The 18277-nt window shown below is 33.9% G+C and overlaps 1 protein-coding gene across 5 annotated transcripts in view; it reads left to right on the top strand.

Annotated features, from left to right (window-relative positions):
* Positions 1-18277, top strand: part of NF1 (neurofibromin 1) — a 243002-nt gene that overhangs the window by 76397 nt on the left and 148328 nt on the right. For all 5 annotated transcript variants that reach the window (XR_003002089.1, XM_024736655.1, XM_024736668.1 and 2 more), the window contains exons 9-13: positions 3603-3776; positions 4248-4370; positions 4627-4701; positions 9681-9812; positions 17304-17438. Coding sequence is in view for 4 of the 5 variants with exons in the window: in XM_024736655.1 (XP_024592423.1) it covers positions 3603-3776; positions 4248-4370; positions 4627-4701; positions 9681-9812; positions 17304-17438 (639 nt within the window). In the remaining variant the exon portion in view is untranslated. The remainder of the gene's footprint in view (positions 1-3602; positions 3777-4247; positions 4371-4626; positions 4702-9680; positions 9813-17303; positions 17439-18277) is intronic.

The following is an 18277-nucleotide window of genomic DNA, read 5'->3' as shown; positions in this document are numbered from 1 at the left end:
TTTATCAAGAGTACCTGTTTACTAGGATAATAATACAGGCTATATGTGCTGTAAGGATTCAGATGAAGCTTGCATAGTTAGGAAGGTTTTATGGAAGAGGTGTGGAACCTTAGTTGAACCTGAAATAAGAAAGGAATTTAGATTAGAGAAAGAAAGTGAGTGTTGTTCAAGCCAGGGTAATCAAGAAAATGGATATAAAAATGTTGAAGGTATGTTCAGAAAAGTTAGCTAGAGAGTGGAAGGTTCACACAGGCAGTTACAAGAAGTGAAGATGAAGAGCAGATGTGAGTAATCTGGAAGACATTGTGAGCCAGTTTGGATTTAAACTTTATTCTTTAGGCAATTAGGAGAAGTCTAAAGATTAGGGTTAGAGGTGAGATATGCAGAATAGTGCTTGAGACTGATCAAAAGGAAGTCCAAAGTGGGAGTTGGTTCAGAGGAAATATGAGTTTAGCTTTTAAATTTTTATTTACTTATTTATGTTGTGGTGAAGTGGCAAAAAATTTACCCTTTTAACTGTTTTTAAGTGTACAGTTCAGTGGTGTTAAGTACACTCACAGTGTTTTTGTGTTGTTGAGTTGTAGGAGTTCTTTAAATATTGTGGATATTAATCCCTTTTCAGATATATGATTTGCAAATATTTTCTTTCATTCTGTGGATTGTCATTTCACCTCAATAATGTCCTTTGATACACAAAAGTTTTTTAATTTTGATGAAGTCCAGTTTATTTTTTGTTGCTTGTGCTTTTTCTGGTATCATATCAAGAAATCATTGCCAAATTTGGTGTTGTAAAGATTGTCTTGTATATTCTCTTATAGGATTTTATAGCTTTAGTTGTTTAGATCTTTGATCCATTTTGAGTTCATTTTTGTATATAGAGTAAGGGAAGGATCGGATCTGACTTCATTCTTTTGCATGTGGACATCCAGTTTTTCCAGCTCTCTTTGTTGAAAAAAACTATACTTTCTCCACTGAATTTGATCATATATTTGAGGATATCTTTCTGCACTTTCTCCTCTATTTCAGTGGTCTATATGTCTGTCTTTATACCAGTATCACAGAGTTTTGATTACTGTAGCTTTGTAGTAAGTTTTGAAATCAGGAAGTTTGAGCCTTCCAACTTTGTTCTTCTTTTTCAAGATTGTTTTGGCTTTTTGGCTTCCTTTGAAATACCATATGAATTTTTGGATGGGTTTTTCTATTTCTGCAAAAAACACTCTTGGGGTTTTGATAAGGACTACATTGAATCTGTAGAGTGCTTTGGATAGTATTGCCATCTTAACAGTGTTAAGTTTCCAATCCTTGAACATGGGATGTGCTTCCGTTTATATCTTCTTTGATTTCTTTCAGCACTGTTTTATAGCTTTCATTGTGCAAGTCTTTCATCTCTTTGGTTAATTCCTAAGTATTTTATTCTTTTTGATGCTTTCATAAGTGGAATTGTTTTCTTAATTTCCTTTTTAAATTGTTCATTGCTGGTGTATAGAAATGCAGTTGACTTTTGTGTGTTGATTTTGTATCCTACAACTTTGCTGAATTTGTTTACTAGCTCTAACAGGCTTTTTGTGTGTTTGTGTGTTATCTTCAAGGTTTTCTACATATAGATCATGTCATCTGAGAACAGAGATAACTTCTTCCTTTCCAGTTTGGATGACTTTTATTTCTTTTTCTTTTCTCATTCCTTTTTCTTTTTCTAATTGCTCTGCGTAGAACTTCCACTAGTATGTTTAATAGAAGTGGCAAAAGCAGGCGTCCATATCTTGTTCCTAATATTAGACCAATAGCTTTCAGTTGTTCACCATTAAGTATGATGTTCGCTATGGGTTGTTCATATATAGCTTTTATCATGTTGAGGAAGCTTATTCAGTGTTTCTGTCGTGGGAGGGTGTTGAATTTTGCCAAATGCTTTTTCTGCATCAATGGTGATGATTTTTTTCCCTTCATTTTATTTATGTGATGTATTATGTTGATTGATTTTGTTGTTGAACCAATCATGTCCTCTAGGAATAAATCCCACTTGGTCATAGTATATAATCCTTTTACTATGCTGCTGGATTTGGTTTGCTAATTCATGTTGAGGATTCTTTCATAGATATTCTTAAGGGAAATTTGTCCATAGTTTTCTTGCATTGGTTTTGTCTGGCCTTCATATTAGAGTATTGCTAGCCTCATGGGATGAGTTAGGAAGTGTTCCTTCTCCTTTAATTTTCCAGAAGTGTTTGAGGAGGACTGGTGTTAATTCTTCTTTAAATACTTGATAGAGTATTCACCAGTGAAGCCGTCTGATCCTGGGCTTTTTCTTTGTAGGGAGGTTTTTTATTACTGATTTCATCTCCTTGCTAGTTATAGTTCTATTTAGATTTTCTGTTTCTTAATGAGTCAGTTTTGGTAGATTGTGTGTTTCTAGGAATTTGCCCATTTGTCTGGATTTTCCTGTTTGTTGGTGTATAATTTTTCATAGTGTAATAATCTTTATTTCTGTAAAAACAGTAATGTCCTCATTTTCAATTCTGATCTTTAGTAATTTGAGTCTTCTTTTTTTCTTAATTTAGCTAAAGGTTTGTAAATTTCTTGACCTTTGCAAAGAGCCAACTTTTGATTTTGTTGATTTTTTTCCCCTGTTTTTCTATTCTCTATTTCATATTGATTTGAGAACTTTCTTCTTTTTTAATGTAAGAGTTTCCAGCTATAAAATTTCCACTTAGCACTGTTTTCTTTAATTTTTGGTATGTTGTATTTTTACTTTGATTTGTCTCAAGATATTTTCTAATTTTCTTTGTGGTTTTTTTCTTTGACCAAGGGTGTTGTTTAATTTTTACACATTTGTGAATTTTCCAGTTTTCCTTCTGCTGTTGATTTCTAGTTTCATTTCATTGTGATCAGAAAGATGATATATATTATTTTAATCTCTTTAAATTTATTAAGACTTGTGGCCTAACTTATGGTCCATCCTGGAAATTGTTGCTTGTGTGTTTGAGAAGAATGTATATTCTGCTGTTGTTGCGTGAGTTTAGCTTTTGGCATGTTATATTTGAGAAGGTGTGTAAGTATAGATGTATTATTTTCAGTTAGGAGTAAGGCCAAAGGGAGAAATTTGTTAATGAGCTGTAGAGAGGGCTTGAGATCACAAGAATGCATAACTTTCTATGAGGAATGGAATTTAGAGCACTAGAACAGCCTTAGATGTATCCTTAGTTAGAAGGCTGAAGCTTGAATATAGCCTGGAGTTTTAGATAAAGATGGAACAATTTGAGATAGACAATAAGCAAGAAACTATAATATTTAGAAATTAAAGATAATATAAAAAAGAGAATTTGATCAGCTAAATTCAGGGTTGGGAAGTCAACTACATTGTTTGGGAAGGATGTTTTCTCATGTTCCTTTAATAATTCAACAAAGAAAGGGAAAAACAGGTTCCTTTTTTTATATTCAAGAAACATTTAAATGATGACAGCTACTTAAATTATGAAATTTAAAACCACAAATATCAATTATATATTTCTAGAGTATAATTTTTAGAGGCTAATTTCCTACTTTATTAAGTAAGTCTGAAATCTAAGAAACTTCACATATTATCTAATTGCTGTATTTGAATTTTGTAGAAGTTGTTTCTGGACAGTCTACGAAAAGCACTTGCCGGCCACGGAGGAAGCAGGCAGCTGACTGAAAGTGCTGCAATCGCCTGTGTCAAACTGTGTAAAGCAAGTACTTACATCAATTGGGAAGATAACTCTGTCATCTTCTTACTAGTTCAGTCCATGGTGGTTGATCTTAAGGTAACATGCTTACTGTTTCTCTTATACAAACTTAAAAAACGTTAAATGAAGAATAAACTTGTAGTGTAAATAGTATACTAGATCACTGACAAAGATCATTGCAACACAGAAGTTCTGAGTCTTCTTTTATTAAGTTCTTAGGACCTGCTTTTGTTACTGTTCCTCTGGCTACATAAGGTGGCTTAGAATATGAAGAAAACACAGAATGAACCCGTTTTCTTAAATTAGCATAAATATTCAGACTTGTGTTTAAAATAATGTAGAAATTTGGGCCTGAGAGGAACCATATATGGTATAGTAAGAATTTTTAATTTTGTCAGACTGATGAACCACAATATTAGTGCTTTGTGTTTTGTGTGGGAACTAAATGTTACTGCCATCTGTGTGGATGATGTGTTATTATTAAATACTAGTAGAAAAAATACTGCGTGACTGTTTAAAGGCTTTTGTTTTCTATTGGGATTTTCATAGAACCTGCTTTTTAATCCAAGTAAACCATTCTCAAGAGGCAGTCAGCCTGCAGATGTGGATCTAATGATTGACTGCCTTGTTTCTTGCTTTCGTATAAGCCCTCACAACAACCAACACTTTAAGGTGAGAGCATTGGTTTTGATCCAGTTGTGTTTACTGATGCTGTTGATCCTTTTAAATGTGAAAAGAGTAGAAAAATGAATAGATTACACCTTTATCAGTATTGCTCATTAATTATATGTTAAAGTTAATTTAAAGACCTTAAAAATTTATTCTATTTTTAAAAAAACTTTCTTTTTGTTGTTCCTTTTGTCCTCATATATATTACTATATATTTTTCTCATAGAAGTAATAATCATTTTTTTTCTTTCCTCTGTAGATCTGTCTGGCTCAGAATTCCCCTTCTACATTTCACTATGTGCTGGTAAATTCACTCCATCGAATCATCACCAATGTAAGTCCAAAAGCTATTGCTAAATTACTTAAAATTTTTTTTTCTTTACTCCTTTTTTATTTGTTTTTAAGAAACACGTTTTTGGTTTACAAAAGATTTTGAATTTAGATGTATGATATAGGAAGATTTCTCACACATGAGTCTATCTAATAACTGATATACAATTGTATTTTTCATATTTAATCTTGACCTCAGGGCCCTTATTGAGGAAGATGGAGTTAGTAGGATCCTTTGGAAAGATTAAACTTAAAAGATATTTGGATCAGAAGCCCTTGAGAACAATGCCACTGAAAATATAATTTAACATTTTCATCCCAAAGCTCTTCACATATTATTTTAATACTCTTAGCCCTTTCCCAGCATTTGATACGTTCTTACTTGTCACCTTACTGTTTAAGTTAAAAGTAGCAGAATTTATGTTGTAGCGCATTATGTATATTAAAAAAATGGTGAGACCATATTTGATTGCACTTTTTAGTCTTCCTTAAACAAATGAAACATTAACACTTAGAGGTGTTTACATGATGTAAAAGCATATCAGACAAAATAAGCAAACTTACTAAAAGGTACTTGTGAAACCTTCGACTCTGATGTGAGTACATCAAGTAGAAAGATAGTAACCGTATTAGGTTTGGACCATGGGTTTAAAAAATTCTGTTCTTCTGATCATATTTTGAAGGTCTTCAAGTGTTATTTACCATAGCTCCACTTTTATCCATTTTTAGATATTCACACGTAAGTGTAAATTGTTCAACTTTTTCCTGTTTTCCTCCCTTAAAAAGGACTTTAATCATTGATAACTTAGGTATATTTGTCCTCTTTATAATCAAATTTCATTTTAAAAGAGTGTCTCTAGTGAGTTAAAAATATCCTTCTCACCTTCATTTGCCTTGGATGTATTGAACTATATCAACTTCTGCCACATTTTCTTTTATCCATTCCTGCAGAGGAATAATAACTATTAATAAAACTATGTAGTGACACATTTGGTTTTTCTCAGTGGGGTGCAAGTAGCATTTTTGGTCAGGACAATCTTTCCAATGCAGGTCTGCCTTGTGCATTGTAGGACATTGAGCATCCCTGGTCCTCATTTCATTAAATACCTTTTTTGCCACTTCCCTCCTCTCCCATCTCTGCCCCCAGACACTATGAATAACTAAAAATGTCTAAGGGAATGATTCCTCTCTCAGTTGAGGATCAGTTATAGGTAGAAGTAACATTAACTACAGTTTTTTGCAAAAGGGAAATTTTAATGAATCTGATATTGCAGATAAGGTATGTTTGTATTAAAAACTTAGAAAAATTTTTATTTTGCTTTTGCCAGTGTAATGAGCTAAGACATTGTACCCTTGTTTACTTTCAAGGCCATTAATTTAAAAACAATGATTTTTACCCTTCATGTTTATGTGTAATTCAGAAATAAAATATTATTACTTTTTTCTCCTTTGGTTTATAATACTAAAAACATTCTATTTACTAGAGTGGATGGTTTACATAAATGCTTAAAGCTTGTATTTAATAAACCCAAGTGTATACTTTTTTGATACTCTGTGGCTAGTTACTTTAATTGTGAAATATTTTTGTCTACAATTGAATATATAGAGCACTTTCAAGCATGGACTTGGCACTGCTGTAAGTGGCTGAGCTGCTCCTTTGTGGGTTTAAAGCATGCCTGGAGTGGTACTTCATGCATGCCTCAATGTATATGGTGAAGTGGTTGTGCATCCTTCTGTACTCTAATGAGTACTGCATGTGTGAAGGTGGAGTGTGTCTGTATCAGAGGCCACATAAATACGAAATCTATTTTTATAAAGAAAAACCTATATTGACTAACTTTTAAAATATTAAGTGTTAGTAACCTTTTAATGACTAGCTTGAAAAGGAACATAAATTTGAGTCTATAAAATATCTTTTATAATTGGACCTTAGATAATGATACTTTATTACAATAGATTGTTTGATAAATTGTTTCTTTTAAGGTTTTTCTTTCCTTTGGTTTGAGGCTAAGAGATATTGAATCTGAAGTAATTTCTGATTGAAAAGGACTATGTATAAAGTAAATATGCTAATTTATGGAATTGACTATTATAGAATCTCACTTAATGTAGATATTATGGAAATATTCTGTCTTGAAATCACATAAAATTTTTCTTAGATATTTGGACTCCTAATCTTAAATTTATCTGTAGTATAAGATTTCCTTTTGGGCTTCCCTGGTGGCGTAGTGGTTGAGAGTCTGCCTGCTGATGCAGGGGACGCAGGTTCGTGCCCCGGTCCGGGAGGATCCCACATGCCGCGGAGCAGCTGGGCCTGTGGGCCATGGCTGCTGAGCCTGCGCGTCCGGAGCCTGTGCTCCACGACGGGAGAGGCCACAGCAGTGAGAGGCCCACGTACCACAAAAAAAAAAAAAAAAAAAAAGATTTCCTTTTAAATGATTCTTGGTTCAATACACCTCATAAGTTTTCTTCTTCCTTGCTTTTTCAGCCAACTCACAGATTTTTTAAAATTACCACATTCTCAAATTAGATAAATGATGTGGTTTTGAGGGTGTATATAGAAGTAGTAATGATGTTTGCAGTTTTGCTTTCGTGAAACATACTCATGTTCAGTTCATAAGTACTGTGTTTAGGTCTGAAAGAGTCCACTGTTTCTTCTTAAGAAATCTGAAAATCCAGTCACTATTTGAATTTGATTATAATTTAAGCTTTCATCAGTTTCTAAAATGGTACGTTTAGTACCGTCACCTTTTTTATTACGGAATGCCATAAGATATGAATTGTAGTTAAAAGATCTGTGTTATGTGCTTAATCTTTATACACTTCCTTTAGGTTAGATTAGATATGTTGTCATAATTGGGCAGTTAAAGAAATAATATATACATATATGAACCAAACATCTCTCCCATCAGTGGAACATGCTATAGCTGGTATAGTACTTAGTATTGTTTTTTCCTTATGGCAGTTGAGTGAGTTTACTTATGGATAGTTCACATATTGAGAATGAGATGATCTCATTCTATTGAGTGGGTTTGGTTGAAGAAATTATTTCCAAGGCATGTGAAATTTATTGAAATAATCTTGAAGAATTGCCACATGGCTTGCTTATATTATGAAAGTATTGCCATTTGTTTGACAATGAACTTAGAATTTTCAAGGACAAAAAAGAATAAGTCTACCTTAGTTGACTGGTTTCAGAAAGGACACATTTAATAACCGCTTGGAAAACTAAAATTTTTACCAACTACATTATGTCTAGGTTTTAGTACCTATTTTATTTGAAAGTGTATCTTTAAATTTTACTTTAAAATGAATGATTTTATATATTATGAAAAATAGAAATTTTGAAACTAACTAAATCTTAAGTTAAAATCAAGTTATTTAATAGGGTATACTTGGTACCATGATACAATTTCAACAGCTATCAAAATGACATAGTAGTTTGGATAGGATGTTACATGGGATGCATATGTCTTTAGTTCAGCAGTTTCTGACAAGATATTATAGGGTCAGTAGAGTGAGGACTCTTATCTCAAAGCATTTTGTGATTATTCAGTCTTTGTTACTTTAAGCTGATTAACACAAGCTGTATAAATTAGTAGATATATGGAAATCAAGGTGTATTGATTGCTCTGTGCAAGTCAGGTGACCAAATTGACTAACATTTAAGGAATTCATTATATAATGAAACTAATAAAACTTGATCATTTGTTAGGAAGTAAATTAAGAGTTTGAGAGAAAAATAGAAACAATCATACTATCCAAGTAAAAGTACTTCTTCCCTCATAACTTAGGAGTTTTTTCATAAATGGAGTTCAGTATTGATTGTATTTTATAAATTGGTTTTATAGTATACTATCCAGTAAATAGAGTTTGTAATCCAAAATTTGGGGGTTAGGTAATATAACCTGATGCTACTGTAAATATTCTGAGAGTTATGGCTAAAAAAATTAAATGTTGAGAATTTAATTAGCTTAGTTTCAAATTAGAAGGAACTTGGGAATAGGATGTGAAGCTATCACATCCCCTTATCTAGTGTTTCAAATTGTTCTTTCAGGTATTTCTTATAGCAGGAGTATTATAAATTGGAAGCCTGTATTTTAAGTCATCCTATTCCTTGCTTGCATACTCTCTCTATATAGTGAAAATTCATCCAGTCATTTTTGTATTCACTGATAGACAAACTTAATAGTTTTAGTGATTTTCATAATTGTCATTTTCCATAATATAGTAATTAATTCATTTAAAAGTAAAAGTAAAAGATACACTTCCAAATAAAATAGGCACTAAAAACTAGAATCAAAGCTAAATAAACAGGTTAAACTGTAGAAAAATATTTACATAAAATAATTACTTAAAAAAATATTTAGCTATGATCATTTTGTCTTTGTGGTGATCGTTAGTCTTCTCATGTATTGTGCCATCATTGCATATCAATTTAAGATTATAGGTTTACTAATAGCTTTATCTCATTTACTAATTTCATGTTGTAATTATCATTGTTTGTCTGTAGGCATATAAGTAATGGTTTATCACATATTCCTTCAACACTGTGTTGAACCACTAATCTCTTTTAAAACTGATAATAGCATTCTTGCCTTGGGAAGTATATACTATATATGCATATGTTTCTGAAATGTGTAAAACATTAAACTTATAAAAAAGAAAAAGATTGCCTACAGAATTAGCCCTCTAAAAACTTTGTTTTTCAGATTCACTAGATTATCAGTGAGAAAAGACAGTCTCAAATGCTCACGCTTATGTAGTGAGTGATTTGTTTCATGTTCATTATGATATTTTAAAATAGATGTATGGTTTGGTGTTTGAATTGAAGACATTACTTGAAGACTTTGGAAATCATAGTGTGTGTTTGCATGGTCTTAGGAAATTTCTCACAAAGTGATAAAACTACAGTGATTACCAGAGCATATACCTCATGCAAATTTGGACTTTTCCTTTCTTATGGTCTCTGTTTTTCTCCAGTCTGCATTGGATTGGTGGCCTAAGATTGATGCCGTATATTGTCACTCAGTTGAACTTCGAAATATGTTTGGTGAAACACTTCATAAAGCAGTCCAGGGTTGTGGAGCGCACCCAGCGATACGAATGGCACCGGTAAGATTAATCATGAATTTTGAATTCCACCTTCTTGCAGTTGCGTTTTCAGTGCCTTTATCCCATTCTTGCTGTTTTGATTTTTTTAGAAAATCAAATGAGACCTTTCTTTTCAGTAAGTATTGTGGTATGTTGAATACTGCAATATTGTTGCAATACTAGTTAATGATGTATGTTTTCCACTATTTCAGTGAGTTTAACTTACTTTTCTTGGAGATATTTTCTAACAAAATGCTGTTAAAATCTTAATGAATGTCACTTTTTCTTTCTTTTTTTAGTTTCTTTTTCCTTTAATCTTTCCTTATGAATCAAAATATTTTGATTAGCTCCTCATCTTTTGGGGGTGAGTAAGGGAAGCTGACTCCTGGGTTAGAGTGAATGTTCCTACTAATGCACAGTTTTGCCCATTGGATGCTGAATATTGCACACAGGAAATTACAAATAAAATTTAAAGTTTATATTTAAAATAAAAATATTTCATATTTCATTAAACATGCTTTGAACATTTAAACTGATAGGCACTTTGATATTAAAGTTTGACTCTGTTTAAACTTAATAAAAGTAGATATTTTCAAATAAGCATTCTCACAGATTAATACTCTTAATTTGGAAACTCATATAGAACCAATTTAAAAAGACAATTAGAAGACGGTAGAAGTCATTTCTTGGTATTCATGTATAGCTGGAGTTATACATGGCAACTCTTGACATCGATTGGTAGTGCTTTATCTTCTGCTTCTTATTTTCTATTCTTTTTGGCTACTGTCGCTCACATGGTCAGATGCCAACCAGTCACTGTTTTGCATGGCAGTGGGCAGTGGCTGTATGTATGACCATTGTAACTACCTCAGAAAAGTCTTTGGTTTCTTTGACTTTTCTGTGTATAGTTACCATTATAGTCACATCATGTCATTTCACATGAAAGTGTGGCATGTGGCATGTTCTCACCTATTGGTTTTAATAGTAAATTAGCCACTTCACACTTAAAAGATAATTTAAACAGCTTTCTTCCTGGCATACATCTCTTTTTCCAAGTTCCCTCAGCCAGTGAAATATTTTGGTTTTACACAGTTCTAGTTCACTCCGATCCAGTTGTCAGCCATTGTTTCTGAGGATTGTTTATCTTAGATGTTCAAATAGAGAAGTTTGCTACACCATATATTTTGGGATTATTTAGCCCAAAAAATTATAGCCAAAAGAGCATGGCAGTCGTGTTTTATTAAATAAAATGCAAAGTTATCTTTAGTTTTTGTAATGCCAATTTCTTAATTTTTTAAAAAAATGAAAATTTCAATCCAAGTATAAATTAATTGGAGATAAACATAAATAATAGCTACTTAAATGTTATTAACTTGACATTCGTTTTAGAAAATGACTTAAAATAAACTTTAAAAATTATTTACTGACCTATTTATTCATTCCAAATATCCTCTGGGAAGTTAGAACTTTGACTTTTTAATTTAATTTAATTAATTTATTTATTGGTTGTGTTGGGTCTTCGTTGCTGTGCACGGGCTTTCTCTAGTTGTGGAGAGTGGGGGCTACTCTTCGGTGTGGTGTGCGGGCTTCTCTTTGCGGGGGCTTCTCCTGTTGTGGAGCACGGGCTCTAGGCGCGTGGGCTCAGTAGTTGTGGCTCGCCGGCTTAGTTGCTCCGCGGCATGTGGGATCTTCCTGGACTAGGGATTGAGCACGTGTCCCCTGCGTTGGCAGGCGGATTCTTTTTTTTTTAATTAATTAATTAATTTTTGGCTGTGTTGGGTCTTTGTTGCTGTGTGCGGGCTTTCTCTAGTTGTGGTGAGTGGGGGCTGCTCTTCGTTGCAGTGGGCGTGCTTCTCATTGCAGTGGCTTCTCGTTGCAGAGCACGGGCTGTAGGTGCGCAGGCTTCAGTAGTTGTGGCATGTGGGCTCAGTAGTTGTGGCTTGCGGGCTCTAGAACTCAGGCTCAGTAGTTGTGGCACATGGGCTTAGTTGCTCCACGGCATGTGGGATCTTCCCGGGCCAGGGCTTGAACCTATGTCCCCTGCATTGGCAGGCAGATTCTTAACCACTGTGCCACCAGGGAAGCCCAGCAGGCAGATTCTTAACTACTGTGCCACCAGGGAAGTCTGTGAAATTTTATATGTATATGTATTTGTACATAATGGCCAAGGGACGGCTTCCTGGCTGATACTTTTTTTTTTTTTTTTACTTTTTATTTTATATGGGAGTATAGCTGATTGACAATGTTGTGATAGTTTCAGGTGTACAACAAAGCAACTCAGCCATACATATACATGTATCCATTCTCCCCCAAACTCCCCTCCCATCCAAGCTCTGGCTGGTACTCTTATCAGGGAAAATAATCATCAAATCTACTATGAAATAATTTTTTAGGGTAAGAAAATGCTTAAATTTGGATGATCCTTAAGGTGAATCTTATCTTATCTCTCTTAAGCCTGGTGAGTGAACAGTCTGACAACAAATATAGGAAGTATCGAATTTCCACTAGCTGCCAAGCACATTGTTAATGCCAGGGAAGCATGATGAGCTAAACAGTCACAGAGATGCCAGTCTTGTAGGTTTTGCTTGAAAACTAATGAAGAGCCAACTACAGTGCCCATAAAGTCTGGAAACAGTCAAATATACATAATGAATGGTTTAGAGATACTTTACATCAGGGTTTTCCAACTTTGGCACTACTGACATTTTGGCATGGTTAATTCTTTGTTGTAGGGGACTGTCCTGTGCATTGTGGGATGTTTAACAGCATCTTTAGCATCTACCGACTAAACACCAGCAGCATCTCTTGCCCCCCAGCCAGTCATGAAAAACAAAAATGTCTACAGACATTTTTCAGATATTCCCTGGGTAACAAAATTGCCCCCAGTTGAGAGCCACTGTATGACATGATATGTTCAGTGGGTTGTTCTTATTTGCATTGCCTCAGATAATTTGAGGCTCTGATAAACCTTAGCTTTCAGTTTGCTGCAGAATTAATCAAGGATTTCATTGTGTCAAGTTAAAATAATATGTGTTTCTAGGCTTTACAACTACTTTGTATTTTGGATATGGATAAATTTCTTTCTGTAAAGAGCCAAGTATTTAAAAATTTTTCTCCAACCAAGATCAACTCATGTCCCTATCACTCCCAGCTATCATAATCCTCTCTCTTTTTTTGGAGCTCTATAGAACCCTTCTGATTCTTCCATAAGACAGCACTGCAGGGGGGGTGGGATTAATTGGGAGGTTGGGATTGACATATATACACTATCGATACTATGTATAAAATAGATAACTAATGAGAACCTACTGTATAGCACAGGGAACTCTACTCAGTGCTCTGTGGTGACCTAAATGAGAAGGGACTCCAAAAAAGAGGGGATATATGTATATGTATAGCTGATTCACTTTGCTGTACAGTATAAACTAACACAGTATTGTAAAGCAACTATACTCCAATCAAAAAAAAAAAAAAGAAGTGGCACAGGAGACCAAACAAAGAAAGCAAGATCCATACACACACACACACACGCACACACAAAGACAGCACTGCAGATATTTGAATAAAGTTACACTGTACTGCTAAGGGTTCTTCAAAAGTGTGTGTAGGTATGCACTTTGTTTCCTCTGTTTTTACAGCTAAGGAAACTGAGGCACAAGTACTATTAAATGAAAGACATATCACATGGTTAGTAAATAGTCAACATTCAGTCCCGTGTCTTTCCAGTTCTTCAGCTGTCTTCCCCTACCCTTGTTTTAGCTTGATGAAAGCAGGAGCCTTGTCTGGCTTGTCCAGCACCCAGTTCCTGGTCCCTAGAGCAGTATTTGGCATGTCATAGGCATCTAGTACATATTTGTTGAATTTCTTACTTGACCTGCTCTCAAAACCCCCCTCAATCTGGTATGCTTCTCTTCTGGAAAGACTCTTCATTGCTTTTTTTCAATGAAAATGACATATTAAGGTCTGAGTTTAGTGTTCTAGGTGTGGTATAATAATTGATGAAAACTGTTAACCTGCTGTGTCTGCATATGATGTTTCTACTAATACAGTCAAGGATTGCATTATTTTAGATTAAGCTTTTAATCATTTAAACTCTTTAGCCTTTTCCATATGAACATTGAGCCATAGCTTCTCCATTTTGTACTTTTGTAGTATTTTTAAAAATTTGAGATATTTATCTCAGCACTAATCATTTATGTTTTAAAAATAAGATAGCCTGTTAATAATATGTGTAAATTCTGCATGAAAATTTTCCTTCTTAAAGGGGATCCTGACTCAGCACATGCTTCCTACATGCCTATAATTCAGTCATGGCCTTAATTAACTTAACAGATGGTTTTGGCCCTTCACAAACACCTGAGTACTCTGATTCATGAATTTTTTCCTGGGCACGACTGCCTCTCCTCTTTGGCCAATGTGCGTATACCAGGTTGGATTCCTCCTATTGTTTGCAATGTGGAAGATTAATTAATAAACTAATGGATGGTTTATTTTTCTTACATTTCTAGCCAAGAAATATCTTTCTTCTTTAGCATGTTATTTTTGACTTTAGGTAACCCACTAATGGTCACTAATTAAAAGGTGTTTGAATTGAAAAATTTATTTAAATTTTTCAAGTCTTTTCCCTCAGTTTTATTGAGATATAATTGACCCACAGCACTATATGAGTTTAAGATGTACTGCATAATAACTTAAGTTTCATATACTGTGAAATGATTACCACAGTATGTTAGGTTAACATCCATCATTTCATATACATACAAAAAAAAAGGGAAAAAAAGGTTTTTTCCTTGTGATGGGAACTCAGGATCTACTTTCTTAACAACTTTCCATACAGCAGTGTTAACTATAGTCATCATGTTGTACATCCCCAGTACTTATTTACCTTATAACTGAAAGTTTGTATATTTTGACCATTTCATCCAATTCTCCCAACCTCTACTCCCTGTGTCTGGTAACCAGAAATCTGAGCTCTTTTTCTATGAGTTTGTTTTTTGTTTTGTTTTGTTTTTAAGATACCACATATAAGTGAGATCATACAGTATTTGTCTTTCTCTGTCTGACTCATTTCACTTAGCATAATGCCCTCCAGGTCCACTCATGTTGTCCAAATGGCAGGATTTCCTTCTTTTTTATGGTTGAATATATATATATATATATATATAATAATCCATTATGTGTGTGTGTGTGTACCACAGTTTCGTGACACTTGTTTCCATGTCTTGGCTATTGTAAGTAATGCTGCAGTGAACATAGGGATGCAGATATATCTTTGACATAGTGTTTTCATTTTCTTTGGACAAATACCCAAAAGTAGAATTGCTGGATCTTATGGTAATTCTATTGCTAATTTTTTGAGGAACCACCATACTGTTTTCCCTAGTGGCTGTACCAGTTATATCCCACCAGTAGTGCACAAGGGTTCCCTTTTCTCCACATCTTCACCAGCATTTGTTATCTTTTGTCTTTTTGATGATAGTCATTGTCTCACAGGTGTGAGGTGATAGCTCATTGTGACTTTATTTTCCCTGATGGTTAGTGATTTGAGTACCTTTTCATGTGTCTGTTTGTATGTCTTCTTTGGAAAAATGTTTATTCGTGTCCTTTACCCCTTTTAAAATTGGATTATTTGGATTTTGCTGTTGAGATACGTGAATTCTTTACGTATCTTGGATATTAACCACTTATCAATTTATGATTTGCACATTTTTTTCCATTCCCTAGGTTTTCTTTTCATTTTGTTAATCATTTCTTTTCCTGTGCAGAAGCTTTTTAGTTTGAAAAACAACACCCCACTTGTTATTTTGTTGTTGTGCTTTAGGTGTCATATACAAAAAAAATCATTGCCAAGACTCATGTCAAGGAGGTTTTTTTTTCTGTTTTCTTCTGGAAGTTTTATGGTTTCCAGTCTTACATTTAAGTCTTTAGTCTATTTCAAGTTAATAGTTGTGAGTGGTGTAGAATTTTTCAAGTTTTACATTTTGTATTAGGCAGCCATGCTGGAACAAAATTTGTATGCTGCTATCTGAGATTGATATGATACTATCAAACTATTATTTACTTTTTGGAAATGGTTAATAAGTGGATAATTTTTATATCTGCTAATTGTTCTCTGCTCCGTTTTCCTGTGCAATGGCTATATCATGGAAGAACAGTTACACTTAGTGACATTTTAATAAATAAATTTGTTTAATGAAAGTTTTACCTTGATCTACAGTGTTACTTCGACTTAGAATGAAAAGAAGTTTAATGGGAGCAAACAGTAAAAACAGCATTTATTAAGTATATTTGGTAGGACGTTTGTTGTGGGATTATAAATATAAAAGCAACTTGTATTAGTAAGTTTTGCTATTTATTTTCTGTAGTGACATTCCTGTAGTACATTAGATAGTTTTTCTTCCACACTGAGGACAAAAACCTTCAGTGTTCTTGGGCATAATAACAAATGCATTTCTCACATGTAAACATTGACAATAATTGCTGTATGTTATAGATGTGCATCTCTACTTTTTACCTTTGAAGGTCAGCCTTTTACAAGGACATTTTTATTATGAGTCCATAGATGCTGGATATTCTCCTGTGTATTTGCATATAAAAATACATGTCAAAAGCATACATTTTTGTTTCCTTTTAAAGGAAAAGGGGAAATGTTTTGTAAGAACAGATAGAAAGGTGGTATTGGATCCAAAATATAATTGTTGGATTTCCGGTTGAATAACATCCATAATTATAGTATTAACACAGCATCTGCCATAGTATCTCTGTAATTGAAACACATTTTCCATGATTTAATTTTTCTCAAAGGAGTCTTTCTCTGTTTTATCAATGTTCTTCAGGCAAAATACACGCATTCTGTAACTTGAGAGAGATGGAATACCATTAAAGGAAAAAGAAAATCTTACAGTTAAACTGTTAAATACAGAGATTGCCTGTATAGCATATTTCATCAATTCTAAGAAGTACCTATTTAACATTTCTGAAATTGGGGTTCATCTTGTTTGTATGATGTCTTACAGTTGACAGTGAGTTTTCATTCCTTGTGGTACATAAAATGATGATGCATCTTGCAGTTGATAACGTCATTGATTCTGTGAAATATTTGTGTATACCTGTATGAGATGTTTGGTTAAATGAGTTGCTTACTGTATGTATCTGTGAGATCTATAGAATAAATATTTTATCTAATATTTTCACATTTGAAAAATTGTTTTTAACATAGGAGTCAACCTTATATTAAAGCTTTTAGTATCTTAGCAGATTTTCACTTAAACTTTATTAGATTATATAATAATGTTGCAAAAATAATTTTTATTTGCTTTTCAAGCTTAATTATATTAATCTTGTACTTTCTATTGAACGTTTCTACTAAGACTACACATTTGGTGGTGTAAAATATGTCCCTTTATTTTTCAAAGCTTTTTAAAAATAGATTTACTTGAAAAAGTTGAATAGCTATTATCCTGATTCTGATGTCTGATTCTTACAAGGTGAATGTCATGTTTTTGTTTTTAGAGTCTTACATTTAAAGAAAAAGTAACAAGCCTTAAATTTAAAGAAAAACCTACAGACCTGGAGACAAGAAGCTATAAGTATCTTCTCTTGTCCATGGTGAAACTAATTCATGCAGATCCAAAGCTCTTGCTTTGTGTAAGTATTTTTTATAAAATGCCTTGAAATTATCTAACTTAGTTTGGTTTAGCTGGAAAGCCAAAACCTTGAAGGTGATTGTTAGCTCAAGAACACTTACTGACCTTCCTGATCATACATGAAACCTAAGAGATCCCCAAGGAAATGAACTTACAGAGAATACTAATATAATTAGATCAGATTTCCTAACCTTTTGTCTTAATTTTTCTTATCATTAAACTAACATACTTTGGTAAGATCTTCTGTCCATACCCGGCTACCAGATTATATATTATTCAGGCATAATCCTGGGATGGGGTTTAGATGTAATGAAGCAACCATAAATTGAGTGCTTCCTACATCTACACAGTTGGTTTTTTAAGTCTCCAATTGCTATTGCCAAAAAATTGAGTTTTTCCATCCCCCTTTCTTCCTGTCATCAGCCTTTTAATATCACTGGCTTTGCCTATGTATACTGTATTGGGAGAAGAAGGAGTTAAAAATGGGTATGGTTAGGGCTTCCCTGGTGGCACAGTGGTTGAGAGTCTGCCTGCCGATGCAGGGGACACGGGTTCATGCCCCGGTCCGGGAAGATCCCACATGCCACGGAGTGGCTAGGCCCGTGAGCTATGGCCGCTGAGCCTGCACGTCCGGAGCCTGTGCTCCACAACGGGAGAGGCCACAACAGTGAGAGGCCCGCGTACTGCAAAAAAAAAAAAAAAAAAAGGAAGAAAGAAAAAGAAATGGGTATGGTTAGCGCTCAATTATTGTGGCAACTCTGCTCTTAACAGCCTCAGATGGTATTAGATTCCTGAAAGCATCACTGTAGTACACAAGATAATTAGGAACTAACAAGTGAA

The sequence above is a fragment of the Neophocaena asiaeorientalis genome, unplaced genomic scaffold, assembly GCF_003031525.2.
Source record: "Neophocaena asiaeorientalis asiaeorientalis breed wild unplaced genomic scaffold, Neophocaena_asiaeorientalis_V1.1 scaffold129, whole genome shotgun sequence".
In the NCBI taxonomy this organism is placed as follows: Eukaryota; Metazoa; Chordata; class Mammalia; order Artiodactyla; family Phocoenidae; genus Neophocaena; species Neophocaena asiaeorientalis.
Note: the sequence above shows the minus strand (reverse complement) of the source record. Positions and strands in the feature narration are given on the sequence as shown.